The sequence below is a fragment of the Petromyzon marinus genome, chromosome 39 (assembly GCF_048934315.1).
Source record: "Petromyzon marinus isolate PM22_M1 ecotype Great Lakes invasive population chromosome 39, UKy_Petmar_22M1.pri1.0, whole genome shotgun sequence".
NCBI lineage: Eukaryota > Metazoa > Chordata > Hyperoartia > Petromyzontiformes > Petromyzontidae > Petromyzon > Petromyzon marinus.
The window spans coordinates 4,627,422-4,650,152 of NC_133705.1; the positions used below are offsets into that span (position 1 = coordinate 4,627,422).

Below are 22,731 nucleotides of genomic sequence, written 5' to 3' on the forward strand. Positions count from 1 at the left end.
GAATGAGGGAGAATGAGGGAGAATGAGGAGAAGAGGAGAATGAGGGAGAATGAGGGAGAATGAGGGAGAATGAGGGAGAATGAGGGAGAATGAGGGAGAATGAGGGAGAATGAGGGAATGAGGGAGAATGAGGGAGAATGAGGGAGAATGAGGGAGAATGAGGGAAATGGGAGAGAGAGAGAGGGAGATGGGAGAGAGAAGGAGAATGGGGGAGAGAGAGGGAGAATGGGGGAGATGGGGGAGATGGGGGAGAGAGGGAGAGGGAGAATAGGGAAGAGAGGAAAATAGAGAGAGAGAGGGGAGATGGGGGAGAGAGAGAGGGTCACGGCCTCCTTCCTCCTGAAACAGCTGGGGGATCTGCAGTGCTCCAAGCAACTATTCTACATGGACCTGTAGGGCCTCCCACTGGGACAGCTGCCACCCTTCTACAGAAGCGTCCTGCAGACATGGAGCTCCCTCGCCGTCAGGAGGCTGAACCAACCGCGATCGGCCGAGGATTTGGTCTTCGAACCGATCCTCAGGAACCCGCAGACAAAGCTGCCATCCACCACCACCACCCCAGGCGCGGAGAGGCGCCTCGCCAACGCGCGGCTCACCAGGATGGGAGATCTGGTGGAGCCTGAAAAACGGGGCCGGTGGGCTCGGACCAGCAGACATGGCCGCGACCAGCAGACATGGCCGCAAAGACAGGGCTGCAGTCTCTCCGGGTGGCTGCCCGGATCCTGGCCGAAGCCAAGGGGGCCTTCTCAGCGGCAGCGGGGAGAACGCCCTCCATCGGCGTTGGGGATGACGAGGCCCCTCTTGGTCTCCCTCCACCGGAGCTCTCAGTCGTGCCACTGCATCGCCAATGCCGACAAACGAAGGCGGATCACAACATGTGCCGGCTAGAAGACCTACCGGAGGTGGCCTTCACAAATGTAAAGAGGAAGGTGCTCTACTCCTACATGGTCCAGTTTCACCAACAGGACACCCCTGAGGAGCCACAAGGACCACGCCTGGAGGAAAGCCCTGCCTTGCATCTCTCCAGAGAGGCCTCACTGGAGGCAACTCTACTCCAGCCCGACGTACAACCGCATCGGCGACCTCAGCTGGAGCATCGCCCACGGCACCATCACCACCAATGTCTCCCTGGCGCGCTTCACCGACACGTCCGCGGAGTGCCGGTTCTGCGGTAAAGTGGAGACGGTGGCGCACCAGTACGTGGAGTGCAAGAGCCTGGACTCGCTGTTCAAGGTCCTGAGAGAAACATCCTCCTAAGGTTCAGCCTCCACTTCTCCCCGACGGTCCTCATCTTTGGATACCCGAAGGGCGACGGACCCCAACATCTTCAGGGGCCGGTCAACATGCTCTTCGGCTACGCCAAGCTCGCCATATACAGGGCGAGGAAGGTGGTCGTGGAGGAGCAACGTCCAACCAGCAGCCTGGGCATCTTCCGCGCTCTGGTCGGAGCCAGGGTGTGGGCCGGAGTTCCGCCACGCGCGGCTGACCCACGCCGTGCCGGCCTTCAAGGAGCAGTGGGCGCTGGAGGAGGCCGTGTGCTCGGTGGCAGATGACGGTAGAGAGCTCTGCATGCAGATCTGAGCTACCCGTCGGAGGCCGTTTGACTGTGGGAAGGGCTGCGTGCAGGTGCAGCACTTGTCGTAGTTATAAAAAAAGAGAGAGCGAGAGAGTGAGCAAGAGAGAGCGAAATGGAGTAGGAAGAGAGGGGGCAGAGAGAGAGGGGGGCAGAGAGAGAGGGGGGCAGAGAGAGAGGAGAGGCAGATGGGGGTAGAGAGAGAGGGGGTAGAGAGAGAGGGAAGGGGAAAGAAAAAAGAAAAACATTTTTTGGGTCTTTCATTTAAAAGGGGGGGGGGGGTGTTACATAAAGCAAAGCATTAAAAAAAAACAAAAAAAGCGAAATGATGAACGGAGCAAAGTGCCGACTACACCGAGCATCTTCTTGTTTCCTCTGATCGTAAAAAAAGAGAGGGATGGGGGAGAGGGGAGAGGGAGAGAGGGAGAATGGGGGGGGAGAGAGAGAGAGGGAGAATGGGGGAGAGAGGAAGAGAGGAAAATGGGGGAGAGAGGAAAATGGGAGAGAGAGAGGGGGAGATGGGGGAGAGAGAGAGAGGGGGAGAATGGAGGAGATGGGGGGAAGAGAGAGAGGGGGAGCTGGGGGGGAGAGAGAGAGATGGGGGAGAGAGAGTGTGCGCGAGTCTTCCTGCTCGTCTGCTCCACGAGCCTCATTTAAACAGTGGTGCTGGTGGTGATGCTGCTGCTGCTTTCTGTACTGCGGGCTGCACGCTTAATGTTGTAATCATCACCACTCAACACCCTGGTTGCGGTCATAGACGGTAGTTACAATCATCATCATAGCCTGTAGTTGTAATCATTCATAATAGTCTGTAGTCACAATCATCAGACAGTAGTTACAATCATCATCATAGACTGTCGTTACAATCGTCATAATGGACTATCGTTACAATCATTATAGACTAGTTACAACAGCATGATATCCATATTTACCTGCCACGAACGTCAATTATCACCCTGAGTCACCATCATCGCTATCATCATCATCATCACGAGTCACTATCATTATCATCATTATCTCCACGACAGTCATCACCATTCTAATCAGCGCGCGATTTCAACCTCAGATTCCGTTGGAGTGGAGCGGGCTCAGCGATCCTGAAAACCTGGCGCCTAAGATCACTCTACCGGGATCGTGGGAACTGGATTTGTGGCACTTCAAATTCGGGATCAACGGTTCTAGGATGTTGTGAATAGGCTCTCTCAAACGGAACAGAACAACACGCGGACCGGATCGGAGCCCTTCAAGGCGGGACCATCCAATCCAGTCAACTCGATCCACCCCGCATCTTCGGTTTCTTTTCAGACCTCTTTCTCTCTCTCGCTCTAAACCGGGTTCAGAACTTCCAAAAGCATATTCGATTAGAGAAACATCGTCTCCAATCAAGCCGAAGCCGATCAATAAAAAAATACTGATCCTGAATAGAAAAGAGAAAACCCCCCACCGTCATCAATCATCACCGTGCTGGACCGCGCAGACAATCCTCGGGATCAATCGACTCTGCAACCGGTTAGGGGAAATATTAAATCTGGGTGACAATAAACCGGATCAGAATATACTCAACCCGTGCCAAATAAAGCCGGATCTATTTTTTTCGTGTGGAGGGTTTATTTTTATCGGCGTACTCTGCGGGATTATCCAAAACCGGATTGTTCAAAATCGGATCGTTTAAACCGGACTGCCCAAGCCGGATCGTCCAAGACGAATAGTTCGAAACGTCATCGAGGAAGATAGCGGGGAAACAAAAGAAAACCTGGATTAAAGCCATCAAATGTCGTATTAATACATCCTGAACAGGTTTGATCATAGCCATACGAGACATCAGGATCGGAACGTTCAAAGCCGCATATTTCAAACGGGATATCACGGCCATCAAAACCGGTTCGGAGAAAAAAAACCGGTTCTGAAGCAACAATCAGGGGCTGACCACTGCAACGAATTTTCAGAACTGGAAAAACCGAAATCCTTGAAAAACCGGTTAGAAGCCATCAAAACCGCCGAAATAATTTTCGAGCAGGAGTGAAGACATCAACGCGGAATCCTACAACAAACAACAATAACAACAACAACAAAACATCGGATCAGAGCCATAGAGTTGGACGGCGCGGATGTACTACTCGCTGGTGTGGGCCCAAGTGAGTGAATTCGCGTCTGAAGTGAGTGAATTCGTGAATGGGTGAGAGAGACAAAATATCGTGCCCGACTGAGTGACTTCGTCTCCAGAGTGAATTCGCGTCGAGAAGTGCGTGAATTAGCGAACGAGTGAATGGATTAGTGTCTGAGACTGTGAGCGGTGTGGGTGAATTTAGTGAGTGATTTGGTGTTTGAGTGGGCCAGTGAATTGACGAGCTCGCTCGCAATTGAATTTAGTGCGGGAGTAGATTCGTGTTTGAGTGAGTGAATTAGTCAAATAGTTAATTAGTGAGTGGGTTTACTATTGAGTGAGTGAATTAGTGCTTGAGTAAATTCGTGTTTGAGTGAGTGAATTTATTATTGAGGAGTGAATTATTGATTGAGTAAATTTGTGTTTAAGGGAGTTAATTAGTGAGTGAGTTAATTATTGAGTGAGTGAATTATCGAGTGAGTAAATTCGTGTTTGAGCGAGTGAATTAGTGAGTCAGTTAATTAATGAGTGAGTGAATTCATGTTTGAGTGAGTGTGGGGAGTGAGTGTGTGTTAGCGGATGAATCGGCGGGTTTACGAGTGAGTAAAAAAAATGGGCTTGTTGTAGGTGAATTGGTGGCTAAGCGAGTGAATAGATGGCGAGTGGATAACGTGGAAAGTGATTACATGCGTGAGCGCACGAGTTAATTTACGGGCGTAAGTATATAAGGGAGCGTCGGGCGGGGGGAGCGGTGGCGCAGTGGTTAGGGCACTGCGTTACGAGCCTGGCGAACCGAGTTCGATTCCCTGTGCCCACGGCTGACATCAGTGGCGAGTGACATCCGAAGCCGATCCCGAGCCTCGCTCCCTCCCTCCAACTTCACCAACTGCAAGTGGAGTTCGTGATCCCGAGTTCCATTCTTGCTCACGGTCGACTCGGCTTTTAATAAAATATCAACACTCGGGCGAGGTCTGGCGTGGTGCTAGCCACACGCCACCTCCACCTCCGTTGCTGGAGGCCAAAAATAGGCGATCGCTAACAACGACCCTTGCCCTCCACAATCGTCTCGTGAAGGCGGCGCCCGGGGCAGGCGTCGTTATCCTCTGCACGACCGCGCAAACGGAACCCGCGACTGCTTTGCGGCAGCCGTTGAGCGAATGCGCTGACCGGAGGACCCGCCGACCAAAAACGACACAGCCAAGGGGGGCGAACAAGTTCGAATCCCAGCCAGGGACGGGCGGACTTTGGCGCTGGAGACTTCACAACGGGGGCGCTCTGCACCACCACCAGCATCATCATCATCAGCCTGGTGACGAATTCCTGCGGACGCCACTGTTGAGTCTCCGTGAGCCGACACCGGGGATCGAACGTGGAACCTGCTGCGTCTGGAGGGGGAGGGAGAGATTCCTGTGAAAGCCATGTGATTGGTGGACAGGTGGGAAGGGGCGTGGCTTTGTGCAGGTGTGTGAGGGTGGGGGGAGGAGCCATGGGGGGGTCCGCGCTGGTCACGTGGTTGGTCCTGGCGCTCGCAACCGGCCGAGGACCTGGTGCAGGTGAGTCTGGTTGTCCGCCTGATGATGCCGCTTGTAATTACTGGCGAAACGTCGAACTCAGATTGGTAATGTTGTGGATTTGCTCTCCAATACACAACCGGTTAGTGCTGTACTAGTGACGAATTGGCACGTTCTGTTTACGTGACACACCTTACTAATTGGCTGTGTCGGGTGGTGGCGGGTTTAGCGACACATATTTACGCGATATAACCCCAAAGAACCTGTGTTGTGGATGATTTTCGTCGCGAAGGCCTACGTGTTAAACTGAGTGAGTCTTCGTGCACCTAGCCGGGCACAGGCGCTTGTGGTGACGTCACCGCCACTGCGTGGCGATCGGCGGCTGCTGCTGTTGGTCGTCTTCGTGAGCGGTGGCGCTGTTGTTAGCGCACTGCGCAGTGAAACCCGCGGGGCGCAAGAGTTCGATTCCCGCTCACGGCCACAACAATCGGTGACGAACATGTGAGCCGGTCTGAGACTCCCCTCCTCGCCTGACTCGGGCTTAAATGATTACCCGGTGCGGTGTCGAAAGGACACGGGGAGACAAAGGCGGCCGCGCGTGTCGCTGGCCTACCACACCGCCGCGTGTGCCCTACCGGCCTTAATAGGCGCTCGCAAATAGCGTTTGCCCCAACAGTCTGTTCAAGGCTACAAAGGTTCCTGGTTTTCACCCCCACCCCCCTTCAGCTGAAAACCAAACCATGCAATGTAACTGGTAGTGGGCCAAGACATCCCAATGTAAAAAAAACATGACCTGCAAATGACAATTCCGCTCTTGCGTGTGATGGGCCCTGTTGCTGGGGAGATAAATTCCAAATGTCGGGGATTGCTGTTACTGCTGCTGGCCACGACGAGAGGGAGAGAGAGAGAGTTTGTGTCGTATTGCTATTCCTCCTCAGTCCAAGCAGCGCAGACTACCACAGTGGGTCTGAAGGCGCCGCGGTGGCTAGGAGATGTTAACTACCTCGCTCGGTATACAGGAGGTTGTGTGCTCGATCCCGACCCTGACACCTGCAGCTGCTGTATATTTGGAGTTTGCGGTGTCTCTCTCTCTCTCATCATCATCATCACGGTGGCTATGAGATGTTAACTACCTCGCCAGGTGTACAGGAGGTCGTGCGCTCGATCCCGACCCTGACACCTGCTGCTGTATATTTGGAGTTTTCGGTGTCAGTCGCCCTAACCGTGGCCGCGTGCATTTTTCCCCAGGCCCTCCGGGTTTTCCCTCCACATTTAGAAGCACACGTTTAGACTATTTTGCTGCTTGTACATTTCCACGTGATAAGCAACTTCATTGTGGCCAATCACGTGGCCAGGTTGCTTCTTAAAAAGAGCTAAATAACTCAGTGGGTCTTACCTGGTAAAATATATATACAGTAAACCCTTGGATTGCGAGTATCTTGGTCTGCGAGTGTTTTGCAAGACGAGAAAATGTTTTAAGTAAATATTAATTTGATAAACGAGCGAGGGTCTTGGAATACGAGCAGTGTACGTATACGCCTTGTCTGCCGGGCGTCACGTGATCACAACTGATATACGACGAGTGGTTTGATATACGAGTGCTTTGGATTACAAACACGTTTCCCGAACGAATTATGCTCGCAATCCAAGGTTTTACTGTATTTGGTTTTAGTTCAGTTTAGACGATCGAAAGTGTGGGTTGCTTGGATAGTCGCACCACTGTGGCTTGTTTTGAATGTATCTCTATGAGTCACTATGCATATCTCTGTATCTGTATGTGGCTTTGGGTTTACTCGATGTTTCATCGTTTGGGTTGCATGGCTACGGACTTAATATTGATGGTTCTGTATCTCTTTGTATCTCGGTGTGCCTCTGCGGGTCTTTATCGATCTCAATGAATCTCTCTGATTCTCTACTATGTCAATGGGTCTATTTGTATCTGTACGAGTCTATATATCTCTTTGGGCCTCTATGGGTCTCTATGTATCTCTCCGAGTCTCTATGTGTCTCTATGGGTTCACTATATTGGGTGTTATAGTTTGGGTTACATGGCCACCAATTTGCTGTGGCTTGTGTCTTGAATTTTATTACTTGGGATCATGACGATGATCCGAACAGGTCCTGAGCCCACCTCTAGATCGACTCGGCCTCAAATGAGTATCTGGTGTGGTGTGTAAAGCATCGCGACCAGGGAGACAAAGGCGGTCAGGCTTGGTTCCGACCACTCATCCGCCCGTGTGCCGTGCCGGCCTTCATAGGTGCTGCTTGCTAACAGCACTTGCCCCGACAGTCTGTGAAGGTTATACGGGGGTTATTTGTCTTTGGGGCACTGGGGAGCGATGGGTCGCTGCGCTACGAACCCAGCGATCCCAGTTCGATTCCCGCACACTGCCAACACCAGTGACGAATATCTGAATTGGTCAAGGGCCGTCCCCTAGGTTGACTCAGCCTCAAATGAGTACTTGGTGCGGTGTGCAGTAAACATCGCCACTGGCGAGACAAAAGCGGCCGGCCACCCAGGTGCTCCCTAACAGCACTTGCCCCAACAATTTGCTGAGGCTGTACGGGGAAATTATTCTTCTTAAAAATATAACAATTATATAATAGGCAACGTTCGGACAACGGCCCTTTTTCATAGCACATGCATGTGCTGTCGATATGTAATGTGCTCTGAAGCAGGGTCACGTCGCATGTTACACAAACACACACACGCACACATTTTATTTTAATGGTTTAAAAAAAAATCTGCTAATTGTAAAAAAAAAGAATTGTGGAAATTTTGAATAAGAACTGTGAAGTCGCATTGCTTGGCACAGTGGGCATCTTCCTGCGTTTGTGCACGAGTTGGTTGTGGTTGTTGTTGTTGACTGCTTTTGCACCACTGCCAACGCAACAGCAGGCAGCAGCATCAAATAACGTGTGACCATAATAGTTGATATCACTCACTGGAAAGGCGATGTAGGGGAGTCACGGTGGCTAGGAGATGTTAACTCTCTCGCCTGGTGCGCAGGAAATCGTGGGTTCGATCCCGACCTTGACGCCTGCTGCTGTATATTTGGAGTTTGCGTGTCTCTCTCTCATCATCATCATCATCACGGTGGCTAGGAGATGTTAACTACCTCGCCTGGCACGCAGGAGGTCGTGGGTTCGACCCCGACCCTGACGCCTGCTGCTACTGTATATTTGGAATTTGCGTGTCTCTCTCTCTCATCATCATCACGGTGGCTATGAGATTTTAACTACCTCGCCTGGTACGCAGAGGGTCGTGGGTTCGATCCCGACCCTGACGCCTGCTGCTGCTGCTGTATATTTAGAGTTTGCGTGTCTCTCTCATCATCATCATGGTGGCTGGGAGATGTTAACTACCTCACCTGGTGTACAGGAGGTCGTGGGTTCCATCCCGACCCTGACGCCTGCTGCTGTATATTTAGAGTTTGCGTGTCTCTCTCTCATCATCATCATGGTGGATGGGAGATGTTAACTACCTCGCATGATATACAGGAGGTCGTGGGTTTGCACGTTCTTTCCCGTGGTCGCGTGGATTTTTCTCCGGGTCCTCCAGTTTCTTTCTCTCCACAATTAGAGACACGTGCATTTAGAGTATTTGGCTGCTTCAAATCGGCAGCAATAAATTCCCACGTGATAAGCAACTTCGTTGGGGCTATCATTTTTAATAGCCAGGTCGCTTCTGAAAAAAAAGACCGATATAGCTAGGAGTCTTACCTGGTAACATTAAAAAAATCGTTTAGTTTTCATGCTTTGGCATACATTCCTAGAATGTCATCACCCAGATGCGGAAGAACGCTGCTGCTGTGTGAACAGAGTGGGAACAACCGTGGACGTCCAGAAATAAACGCCTCCTTATTCCAAACCCAAAGCTCCCGCTCTTCCAACACACTGCTGCAACCATCAACCACATCAGAACATACTACTGGCTGATGCTGCAACATCTCGCTAAAATGAAAAATTCGACTGTATGCTAAACCCATAGAGACACACGGGGATGCTGTGACGCCCGACACAGCAGCAGTCTTCAACAATTGGACGTCTTTATTTCTCCCAGCACGAGACACACGCGGGTCTTCAAGGATTCCCTTTACTCCAAGCGTCCCCCATCACCTATCTATTCCTCAAACCGCTTTCTCGATGGTTCCTTGACCTCCCCCCCCCCCCCCACTTTCACTCTCCATCCAATTCCTTCCTCACTTTCTCCAACGGACCCCAACCTACCAATCATCCTCCGTTCCCCGCTCTTTCCATTTTGTGTCTTTGTACCTCCAATCGCCCTCAACGTCCCCTGCCTCTAACCAATCCCCTTGCCAGGCCCCGTTAAGTACCAATCAGAGAGGTCGGGGGGGAGGGGGGGGAGCCTTGTATTTTTTAATTCCAGATTGTCCGTGTGACGCGGTGTTTGCCCACCACGTCAGGCGAGTGACGCAACCTCTGCAGAGATGTGCACAGGGGCTTGGCGCGACACGTTCACGACGAGCCAGAGTTGCGCCGATGTCGCCCCTGTCAATTCAAATTATGGACGAGGCCGTGCAGGCATAGCGAGCTCACAGAGACGCGTGGAGGCTCGTGGAGGCTCGTGGAGATACTCGGGGATACGTTGAGGACAAACCGCAGTCCCGAACTGCGGGACCGTGTTTGTCGGAATCATCTTGGAACCGAAATAATCCGATGAGCTAAGAAGCTCTTCGACACAGATGCACAGCAGGGGGCCGTGACCCCAAGAGAGTCACGGCAAGGTCTCGGACTTGGTACAGCCTCACGTGGGTTCCTCTGCTGTCACCCCCATCACGGCGTGGAAGCCTCAAATCCCTTTGCACATCCGCAACGTCGAACGCACTCTTGACTACTTTCACTAAAACATCTTAAAGGCATCTATCTCTCTCTCTCTCTCTGTGTGTGTGTGTTGGGTCTCAGGGCTTTCGAGGAGCCCTGCCTGAGCTTGGCTCCCGCTTCTGTGAGTTGTTGACTTGTCTGCAAAAATGTAGCGCGTTATAAATGGCATCATTATCGTCATCATCATTATTATTATTACAAACAGAATACGCAAACTGGTTGGAGTGCAAAGTGGAGGGAAGATGAGCAGGTCACGAACTATGTCAATATGGCCAGCTGTAGCAGCATCACGGTGGCTAGCAGATGTTAACCACCCCGCCTCGTACATAGGAGGTTGTGGGTTCGATCCCGACCCTGACGCCTGCTGCTGCTGTATATTTGGAGTTTGCGTGTCTCTCTCTCCGTGGTCGTGTGGATTTTTCTCCGGGTCCTCCGGGTTTTTCCCCCTCCGCATTTTTGAAGAACGCGCTGAGATTATTTGGCTACTGCTGGTGTACATGTCCACGTGATGAGCCACTTCGTTTGTGGGCAAAGTGGCTTCTACAAAAGAGCGACACAGCAGCTCAACGGGCCTTACCTGGTAAAATAAAAATAACAAAAACGACGGGATAGTCTTTTATTGTAGTACTGGCGTTTAGCTCCGTCGCCTAATTACTGTATCGCACGAAGTTAATATTCTTCGGCATCTCGCTAGAAGGTTTAATTGGGCCGAATGCGCCACCTCGGCCAGAAATTCAACTCCCCATGAGCGTCTCGCCGGCGGTGATGATCTCGCGTCATGTGACTGAGAGGGGGGGGGGGGGATGGTTGCCACCCGTCCCCGTGGGGCCCGGGACGAGCCGGCATCTGGTTTGTTGCCGGGGTCTGGGCGCCAACTGGCGCTGAGTTGCTTTGAACTTTGTTGGAGTTTACTTCACAGTCGTAATGACGGACCGAGCGCTGACTGAGAACGAGTTTGGTCTACAATAGAAAAGGTCGCCACCCTACCACTTATTCACACACTCACATACTATCACCCACCCACTCACCCATTTGCCCAGTCACTCAGTAACTCACTCACTCACCCACCCACTCACCCACCCACTTATTCATTCATCTGCCCAGTCACTCAGTAACCCACCCACTCACCCACTCACCCACCCACCCACTCATCCATCCACTCATTAATTCATTCATTCATTTGCCCAGTCACTCTAACTCACTCACCCATCCACCCACCCACTCACCCACTCACTCACCCACTCATTCATTAATTAATTTGCCCAGTCACTCAGTAACTCACTCACTCACCCACCCACTCACCCACTCACCCACCCACTCATTAATTCATCTGCCCAGTCACTCAGTAGTAACCCACTCATCCACCCACTCACCCACCCACTCATTCATTCATCTGCCCAGTCACCCACCCACCCACTCACTCACCCACCCACTCACTCACCCACTCACTCACTCACTCACCCACCCACCCACCCCCTCACTCACCCATCCACTCACCCACCCACCCACTCACCCACCCACTCACCCACCCACGCATTAATTCAGTTTCACAGTCACTCAGTAACTCACCCATTCACCCACCCACTCATTCATTCATCTGCCCAGTCACCCTCCCACTCACTCACCCACCCACTCACTCACCCACCCACTCACTCACCCACCCACTCACTCACCCACCCACCCACCCACTCACTCACCCACCCACTCACCCACCCACTCACCCACCCACTCACCCACCCACGAATTCATTCATTTGCCCAGTCACTCAGTAACTCACTCACCCACCCACGCATTAATTCAGTTTCACAGTCACTCAGTAACTCACCCACTCGCCCATCCACCCAGTCATTCATTAATTTGCCAATTCACTCAGTAACTCACCCATCAATCTACTCACCCATCCACTCATTCATTTACCCAGTCACTCAGTAACTTACCCACTCACCCACCCACCCATTCATTAATTTACCAAGTCACTCATTAACTCACTCACTTACCCACTCACTCATCCACTCACCCACTCGTACACCCACTGGGATTGCCACCTGTCTGGATTTGACCGGAACATTATCACAAATCATTTGGTGATTCTGCAGCTGCGTGGGCAGTGGTACAACGAGCACAATTGTAGTTATGAATAAAAACAAAAACACAATCACAGTTTTCAATAACAACACTGTGGCCGTAGAAACAAACAAAAATCAATATATAATATGTGACGTTTCAGGCAATCATCCTTCTTCACAGCATATATTTGTAGAGAGAGGCCAGATATAATTTGTATCCGGGCTTGAAACCTGTGTGGAAAAAGGTGGCAACGGAATGAGATAAACGGCGCGATCCGACTTGCTGAATTGTGGCATGCACAGGCAGGCAAGGACTGCTCACCCCCCCCCTCTCATCCACTGCCCCCCCCCTCTCTTCCACTGCCCCCCCCCCTCTCTTCCACTGCCCCCCCCCCCTCCACCGGACCCCTTCAATGGGCATCGCTCATTAAAATATCTCTGTGGTTTAATGAAGCAAGGGAGCGCGCGCGTTAATGAGGGATGAGGGAGAGGGGTCGGACAAAGGGATGGATTCACACGCACGCACACACACACACATGTTTGTGAACACACACACACACACACGAACACACAGATACAGACAAAGATCACCCCCGCCCCGTCTCCAGTGTAGCCTTCACAGACTGTTGGGGCAAGCGCCGTTCGAGAGTAGCAGCGCCTGTGAAGGCCGGCTGGATGGCACGCCTACAGTGACGGCGGCCACCACCACTCCAGGCCGCCTTTGTCCCCCCCACCCAGGTGCTGATATTTACGTTTCGCAGCAGATGCTCATTTGAGGCCGAGTCGAACCTACGGGGAGGCCCAGGGACCGGTTTTAGATAATTCCGTCGGCGACGCTGAGCGTGAGCATGTGGGTATCGAACTCGGGGTTCGCGCGGGTTTGTAGTGCGGTGCGCTAACCACTGCGCCACCGCTCCTCTACACATACACTTACATACTCATGCGCACACACACACAGACACATGGGAACACTCATACATACACAGTAGGTACATAAATAAATCCACACACACACATATATACACACGCTCGTGTTTACTGTACATAGATGTGCATGCTCATGAATAAATCCAATCATAACACTCTCATACATACACAAGCGCGTAAAAAGATACCTGCCCGTATAGCCAGACAGTCAGACGACAGCCGGGTAGCAAGTGCTGTTAGCGAGCGACTATTAAATTAGGCCTGCTGAGCGCACGGCTCTCTGCAGTGGTCCGTTCCAGTACCACGCCCGGCCACCTTTGTCTCTCCTCGCTGCGGATATTTTAGACATCGGCCAGGTGGCGCCGAGGAGGGGTGAGTGAGTGGGTGAGTGGGTGGGTGGGTGAGTGTGTGGGTGGGTGGGTGAGTGAGTGGGTGAGTGGGTGGGCGGGTGGGCGGATGAGTGAGCGAGTGGGTGAGTCGGTGGGTGAGTGGGTGAGTGAGTGGGTGTGTGGGTGGGTGAGTGGGTGGGTGGGTGAGTGAGTGGGTGTGTGGGTGGGTGGGTGAGTGAGTGAGTGGGTGTGTGGGTGGGTGGGTGGGTGAGTGAGTGGGTGGGTGACTGAGTGAGTGAGTGGGTGGGTGACTGAGTGAGTGAGTGGGTGAGTGGGTGGGTGAGTGGGTGGGTGACTGAGTTAGTGGGTGGGTGAGTGGATGGGTCAATGAGTGGGTGAGTGGGTGGGTGACTGAGTGAGTGGGTGGGTGAGTGGATGGGTCAATGAGTGGGTGAGTGGGTGGGTGAGTGGGTGAGTGGCTGGGTAGAAGAATACATGTACGCATTATTTAAGCTTCCACGCCGGGAGAGCGACTCGCCGTGCAGGACGACCCAATGGATGTCTGTCGTGTCTGGCGTGTTAACCCCATGACAGCTACAGTCGGCTGCGCTGCGTGTGTCGGGGGGAGGGTAAGATTTATTTATGATTTGTTTTTTTATTTCTTTCTAGGAAATTTATGTACGGTTCGACAAAAAAAACAGGTAACCGCTTTAAAACCGGTTTTAGCGTGCGGTTAACGGTTCGGTGACGCTTAAATAAAAGGTGTTAACAACACGAACGCCACATTGACACGCGACAATATGCACGCCACTCAGACACACGCATACCATTATCAAACACACGCACATTCATCTGTGCACTAATAATCAGCTGTCAAGCACTCAACACAATCGCACGGGCAAGAATCATTATGGGACACACACACACACCACGCACACACCACTCACACACCACTCACAGATCACCCACATCACACTCACCACTCACACACCACTCACAGATCACCCACATCACACTCACCACTCACACACCACTCACAGATCACCCACATCACACTCACCACTCACACACCACTCACAGATCACCCACATCACACTCACTACTCACACACCACTCACAGATCACCCACATCACACTCACCACTCACACACCACTCACAGATCACGGACACATCCCACACACACCACTCGCACACCACTCACAAACCACCCACATCACACTCACACAACACTCACACACTACTCACCACTCACACAACACTCACCACTAACACACCACTCACACACCACTCACCACTCACACACCACTCACACCACTCACCACACACCACTCACACTCACCACTCACACACCACTCACACTCACCACTCACACACCACTCACAGTCAGACTCACCACTCACACAACACTCGCCACTCACACCACTCACACTCACCACTCACACACCACACTCACCACTCACATACCACTCACACACCACTCACCACTCACACACCACTCACACATCACACTCACTCACCACTCACACACCACTCACTCACCACTCATTCACCACTCACCCATCACTCACCCACCACTAACATACTACTCACACACCACTCACCCACCACTAACATACCACTCACACATCACACTCACCACTCATACATCACACTCACCACTCACACATCATACTCACCACTCACACATCACACTCACCACACACCACTCACCACTCACACTCACCACTCACCACTCACACACACATCACTCGCACACCACTCACACACCACTCACCACTCACACATCACTCACCACTCACGCATCACTCACCGTTCACACATCACTCACACATCACACTCACCACACACACACCACTCACTCACCACTCACTCATCACGCACACACCACACACACATCACACTCACCACTCACACATCACTCACACATCACTCACACACCACACATCACACTCACCACTCACACATCACTCACACATCACTCACACACCACTCATCACTCACCACTCACACATCACTCACACATCACACTCACCACTCACCACTCACCCACCACTCATCACTCACACACCACTCACTCACTCACCACTCACTCATCATGCACACACCACTCACACACCACTCACACATCACTCACTCACCACTCACACATCACACTCACCACTCACACACCACTCACACATCACTCACTCACCACTCACACACCACTCACACATGACTCACTCACCACTCACACATCACACTCACCACTCACTCACCACTCGCACACCACAAACACACCACGAACACGCATCACTCACACATCACTCGCACACCACTCACCACTCACACATCACTCACTCACCACTCACACACCACTCACACATGACTCACTCACCACTCACACATCACACTCACACATCACACACATCACTCACTCACCACTCACACACTACTCACACACCACTCACCACTCACACATCACACTCACCACTCACTCACCACTCACACACCACGAACACACCACTCACCACTCACACATCACTCACTCACCACTCACACACCACTCACCACTCGCTCACCACTCACACACCACGCACACACGTCACACTCACGACGTGATGCTCATGATACACAGCCAGACAACTCGTACACACATCACTCGCACACACCACATGCATGCACACATGCAAGCATACACATGATTCATACAAATACAAAGATCACCCGTGTAACCTCAACAGACTGTAGGGGCAAGTGCTGTTAGTGCGCAGCACCTATGAAGGCCGGCACAGCACACGAGGGGGTGGGTGGCCAGCACCACACCCGACCGCCTTTGTCTCCCCAGTGGCGATGTTTTACACTCCGCACCAGGTAGCTATTTGAGGCTGTGTCGACCTTGGGGAGCCGCACGACCGGTTCAGATAACACTGGCCTACAATGTTTTAGACGTCACATGCTTCAGAGATGAAATGTGCTTGTTTATTATGGGTGTTGATGTGCTGAATTTAAATATGACAATTACAACAACGGATTGGCTACTGTTGCCAATATATTTAAGCTTTTTACGTCTATGTATATTGTGTAGATAGTAGAGTTTTACTCGTTAATTGTAAACATAGGTCTTTTCACGTGTTGTTGGTTGCTTTACATGATAACATGTCACCTGACCTATTCATGTGACACTTTAACAATCATCAAAAGGGTGAAATAAATCAAATGTATCATGAAAACAAAAGGCAAAAACTATTATGTATATACTCTTTGTTTTTTTCGGTAAAGTCACGTAGATAAAAAAATAAACATAATAAATGAAAACGAAATTAAATCACGACGTTTCGGGCGCAACACAAGCGTCCTTCTTAAGGTGAGGACAACGTAGTGAAAGCACAAACACTTAATTGTGTCTCACTTAAGGACAAACGCTTCAGTGTGTCTCACTTAAGGACACACGCTTCAGTGTGTCTCACTTAAGGACATACTTAAGTGTGTCTCACTTAAGGACACATGCTTCAGTGTGTCTCACTTAAGGACAAACACTTCAGTGTGTCTCACTTAAGGACATACTTCAGTGTGTCTCACTTAAGGACACATGCTTCAGTGTGTCTCACTTAAGGACACATGCTTCAGTGTGTCTCACTTAAGGACACACTTAAGTGTGTCTCACTTAAGGACACACTTAAGTGTGTCTCACTTAAGGACACACTTAAGTGTGTCTCACTTAAGGACACACGCTTCAGTGTGTCTCACATAAGGACACACGCTTCAGTGTGTCTCACTTAAGGACACACTTAAGTGTGTCTCACTTAAGTGTGTCTCACTTAAGGACACACTTAAGTGTGTCTCACTTAAGGACACACTTAAGTGTGTCTCACTTAAGGACACACTTAAGTGTGTCTCACTTAAGGACACACACTTCAGTGTGTCTCACTTAAGGACACACTTAAGTGTGTCTCACTTAAGTGTGTCTCACTTAAGGACACACTTAAGTGTGTCTCACTTAAGGACACACTTAAGTGTGTCTCACTTAAGGACACACGCTTCAGTGTGTCTCACTTAAGGACACACTTAAGTGTATCTCACTTAAGTGTGTCTCACTTAAGGACACACTTAAGTGTGTCTCACTTAAGGACACACTTAAGTGTGTCTCACTTAAGGACACACTTAAGTGTGTCTCACTTAAGGACACACTTAAGTGTGTCTCACTTAAGGACACACTTAAGTGTGTCTCACTTAAGGACACACTTAAGTGTGTCTCACTTAAGGACAAACGCTTCAGTGTGTCTCACTTAAGGACACACGCTTCAGTGTGTCTCACTTAAGGACACACGCTTCAGTGTGTCTCACTTAAGGACACACTTAAGTGTTTGTGCTTTCGCTACGTTGTCCCCACCTGAAGAAGGATGCTTATGTTGCGCCCAAAACGTCGTGATTTAATTTAGTTTTCATTTATTTTATTTATTTTTTACCTACGTGACTTTACAGAAAAAAACAAAGAGTATGAATCCTTGCAGTCACGAAAGCTTCAAATCTAGGATATTACTCGGTCCCTTCTTGGCTTGTCTCTTGTATTCATACTGTGTAGGAACCTCCTGCTTACTACACCACCAGCCCACAGGGGATTATTGTGTCCGTCCGTCGTGCATCCAAAAATGGGAGGGGTGGGGCTGGGTGGAGAGGGGAGGGTGGGGAGGGGCTGGGTGGGGAGGGGAGGGTGGGGAGGGGAGGGGCTGGGTGGGGAGGGTGGGGAGGGGCTGGGTGGGGAGGGTGGGGAGGGGCTGGGTGGGGAGGGTGGGGCTGGGTGGGGAGGGTGGGGCTGGGTGGGGAGGGTGGGGCTGGGTGGGGAGGGTGGGGCTGGGTGGGGAGGGTGGGGCTGGGTGGGGGGTGGGAGGGGTGGGGCTGGGTGGGGAGGGGCTGGTCACCCCGTGGTGCCCTTATAAAACTCAACGTTTAACCTACTCACACCGGCTTGTGCCCGCCCTCACAGTCGGGCATATTGTGCGGGACACACCACGTGGTGCCGCCGTTGTTGACCCTGGCCATTGACCGAGCAACCCAACGTTCCTACCAGCTCCCTCCGCAGGAATGTGTGTTAAATGGAGCATCTCTTGTCACTGCCCAGCAGTAGGCTGCAAGCATTGATGGGCTCCAATTGCTCCGAAATAGCGTTTGTCAATTGTTGCAATGTCCTGGTGAAATCGCTCGCCATGCTCGTCGCTCACTGCTGCGCAGTTCGGTGGTAGAAAAATAATCTAGATGAGAGTGCAAAAAATGTGTCTTTAGTGACATGTTGCAACCAAGGCTTTGTATGCCTTGAGGAGGTTTTCCAGCAACTCCCTGTAGTCGTCTGCCTTGTTGTTTCCGAGAAAATGTGTTGCCACTAAGTGGAAGGCTTTCCATGCCGTCATTTCCTTGCCACGCAGTGCGCTGTCAAATGCATCATCTCGAAGAAGTTCACAATAGAGGTTTTTGGGTTAGATCGCGTAAATATATAAATGTGTCAAATGGCTCGCATAATGCACATGCATCATGTACGTTGCCTCAGTAATCCCGCCCCCCCCCCCCCCCTCCACATTGTGCAAGAGCGCAGAAGGGTGGTCACCACATCTACGCCTCTATGTAAGGAACGAAACAGACTTCTCCACAAATCTGGCCATCGCCTGATGAAGCTAGTTGTAATTACTGGCGAAACGTCTTACTCAGATTGTAAATGTTGTGGCTTGGCTCTCCAACACACCGGTGTGCTGTACTAGTATACTACACTACTATACACTACACTATACACTGTATAGTAGTGTAGTGTTGTATAGTAGTGTAGTGTTGTATAGTAGTTTAGTGTATAGTATACACTACACACTAGTGCTGTACTAATGACGAATTGGCACGTTCTGTTTACGTGACAACCCTTACGAGTTGGCTGTGTCGGGTGGTGGCGGGTTTAACGACACATTTATATGTTTACGCGATCTAACCCAAAAACTCTATTATGGATTATATGGGTCGCGAAAGCCTACGTGTTAAACTCGAAGAAGTTCACGAATCTGAGGGCCAACAAAGACACCTTCCTTTATCTAAGCTTTATCTTAGCTTCACTTAACCTTGGGAATTTTCCCCGGAGGTACTTGAAAGCTGCTTGTGTTTTGTCCATGGCTTTGACAAAGTTCTTCATCAGACCCAGCTTGATGTGTAAGGGTGGTAACAAAATCTTCCTTGATTCAACAAGTGGTTGATGCTGAACACTTTTCCTCCCAGGCTCCAATGACTGTCAGAGTGGCCAATCTGTCTTGATGTAGTGGGAATCTCTTGGACAACTATCCCATTCGCAGAGAAAACAGCAGTACTTTGTGTATCCGGTCTGATGCTGGTCATAGTTTATGCACCTCAAAAATTGTTTCATGTCATATGTTTCCTTCATATGGACTGCATGACCAACTGGAATTGATGGCAAAACATTGCCATTATGCAGCAAAACAGCTTGAAGACGCATCTTCGATGAATCAATGAACAGTCTCCACTCATCGGGATCATGAACGATGTTGAGGGCTGCCATCACACCATCGACGTTGTTGCAGGCTACAAGATCACCCTCCATGAAGAATGGAACAAAATCCTTTTGACGGTCATGGGACATGGAAACCCTAACATCACCTGCCAGGAGATTCCACTGCTGCAGTCTGGAGCCCAACAGCTCTGCCTTAATCTTGGGTAGTTCCAAATCCCTGACAAGGTCTTTCAGTTCACCTTGTGTTATGAGGAGTGGTTCAGAGGAGGAGGATGGGAGAAAATCTGGGTCATGTGACCTTGATGGTTCAGGACCAGAAGTTTCATCATTTTCCTCGTCTGACTCAAGTGAGAATGATTCTGGTGCATCAGGAACCGGCAGTCCTTCTCCGTGGGGTACTGGGCTTATAGCTGATGGAATTTTTGGGTAATACACAGTCCACTTTTTCTTCTTGACACACCTTTCCCAACTGGAGGCACCATACAGAAGTAACAATTGCTAATATTATCTGTTGGCTCTCTCCAAATCATTGGCACTGCAAAAGGCAAAGATTTATATTTCCTGTTCAACCACTGGCGAAGATTTGTTGCACAAGTGTTGCAGCATATGTGTGGGGCCCACACCTTGTCCCGATCTCCAATTTTGCAGCCAAAATAAAGGTGATAGGCTTTCTTAACCATAGTGGTGATGCTGTGCTTTTGTGATGCAAAAGTCACTTCACCACAAACATAGCAGAAGTAATCTGTTTTGTTCACACAAGTACAAGGCATCTCTGGTCACTTTGGCGAAGCATAAATGTGTCCTGTTGCTAAATCAAACACTGACAAATAAGAGAGCACGACACTGCATGATTTCTCGAGCTGATATAGGGCAACTTGTTCAGCAGAGGGATGTAAGCCGAGTTCTGATTGCATCATCCATGACTTCTAGGAATAACATGATGCAATACCAGGTTCAGATTGCATCATTGATTGTTTTGTTCAAAAAGCAAGTACTGTCCAAACCCAGTCATAGATGTGTTCCAGTCAAAGATGTATTTTAGTCATTTCTGGTTTAAATTGAGATCCCTTCCCTTTATAACTCACTTATCCTCCGCCATCCCCAAGTCAAGGGTTGTATATACTGACCCAGTAGCATATCTTAATAAAAATTAGAGCCAATCAACAATTTTAGGCATCATTTTCATTCTCAGTGACCGGGAATTAGTCATGTTGGACTACATTTATTTCGGAGGCAATTTTGGCTGTAAACCAGTGTCATCAGTCACCGGTGTTGGCCGTGAGTGGGAATCGAACTCTGGTCGCCGGGTTCGTAGCGTCAGCGCGGTAACCGCTGCACCACCGCTCCTCAAACAAACACACATACACACAACTCGGCGGCAGCGGCACATTCACTCACTCGGTCGTCGTGCGCGCACACTCACACACCGGAAACCACTCATCCATATATTCATAGACATTTACACAAAGACAAAGATCACCGCCCTCCCCCCACCCCCCTTGGAGAGTCATTAAAACCGTTGGGGCCAAGTTGCTGTTCGCGAGCACCAATTGAGGCCGGGAAAAAGGGCGGGCGGGCGGGGGGGGGCAGTGGGGAGAGCACCAGGCCCGGCCGCCTTTGTCTCCCCCGGTGCTGATGTCTCCACGCCGCGCACCAAAGGAGTCGATCCCGAGGGGTCCCCCCGGTTTGCTTTTAGGTTTCACCCCCCGCCTCGTGTCGGCACCTGCTTTGGGGGTTCGAATCCAGGTCGCCGGTTCCGTAGCAGCAATGCACTGACAAATCAATGAGACACTTTCTCAATTTTTTCCCCCCAGCATCAAAGTATCAAACATAAGCATAGGTCTTTTTTTTTACCCTTCCTGGCAATGACACGGGAGCCAGGAATCAAGTGCTGCATTCACCACACGCAGTATTTGTGCTGAACATGCAAACAACACACGCTCTCTAATAGATGGCATTGTCTGTGAAACTGATTGGCCTACATTAGAGACAGCAGCAGCCTACTTTATGGCCTGACCACTGTACCATCGCTCCTAAAGGCAAAGATTCCCCGTGTAGCCTTAAAGGACTGTTGGGGCAAGTGCTGTTAGCGAGCAGCACCTATGAAGGCCGGAACGGCACACGAGGGGGTGGGTGGCCAACACCACGCCCGTCCTGTGGCGATGTTTACACACCACACTGGTGCTCAATGTAGGCTGAGTCGACCTAGGGGTGTTGGCCGTGAGCGGGAATCGAACTCGGATCGCCGGGTTTGTAGTGCAACGCGCTAAACGCTACACTACCGCTCCTCACATACACACGCACGCACACGTTCTCACACACGCACTCGTGAACAAACACAAACGCAATCTAATTAAAACTCAATCTCGTTATTTATGAATCCCACAATAGTAATATTGTAACAACATCATATGGGCAACTCCTACAAGATGATAATATTCAAGCGTATCACCATGGACAGAAAAGTAATCTTCATTACTAAATTATTGTCATCATCATCATCATCTTCGGGATTCCCATTCACGATCATTATCAGTCGTTATCAATCCACTGCTGGACGGAGGCCTTCTTCCCAAGCTCTCATCATCCTATTTCGTTTGAACATAAATGTTAAGGATATATCAATAGTATATCATGATCATCGTCGTCATCATCAATCATCGTCGTCGTCACATGCTCCACCTTGATCACAACGATTTGTCCTGACATCATCTAATTAATCATCAAATTGATTAAAGTCAGGATCAATCATTAGCATCACCACCACCACTACGCCGTACATCCCTTTCTCAATCCACTGCTGGATGAAGTGCAGGTCACGTGGGATGTGTTTGACCTTACGTCATCACGGTGGTCAGTGCGGGTTGGTTTAGGTCAGTGGTTTTTAACCATCACTG

At 50.5% G+C, this 22,731-nt stretch overlaps 1 protein-coding gene across 1 annotated transcript in view; it reads left to right on the forward strand.

Annotated features, from left to right (window-relative positions):
- Window positions 1–2,157: 2,157 nt before the first annotated feature.
- Window positions 2,158–22,731, forward strand: part of IGSF21 (immunoglobin superfamily member 21) — a 174,327-nt gene continuing 153,753 nt past the window's right edge. The window contains exon 1 of the mRNA XM_032968436.2: window positions 2,158–5,230. Coding sequence (XP_032824327.2) covers window positions 5,164–5,230 — 67 coding nt within the window. The 5' untranslated portion in view covers window positions 2,158–5,163. The remainder of the gene's footprint in view (window positions 5,231–22,731) is intronic.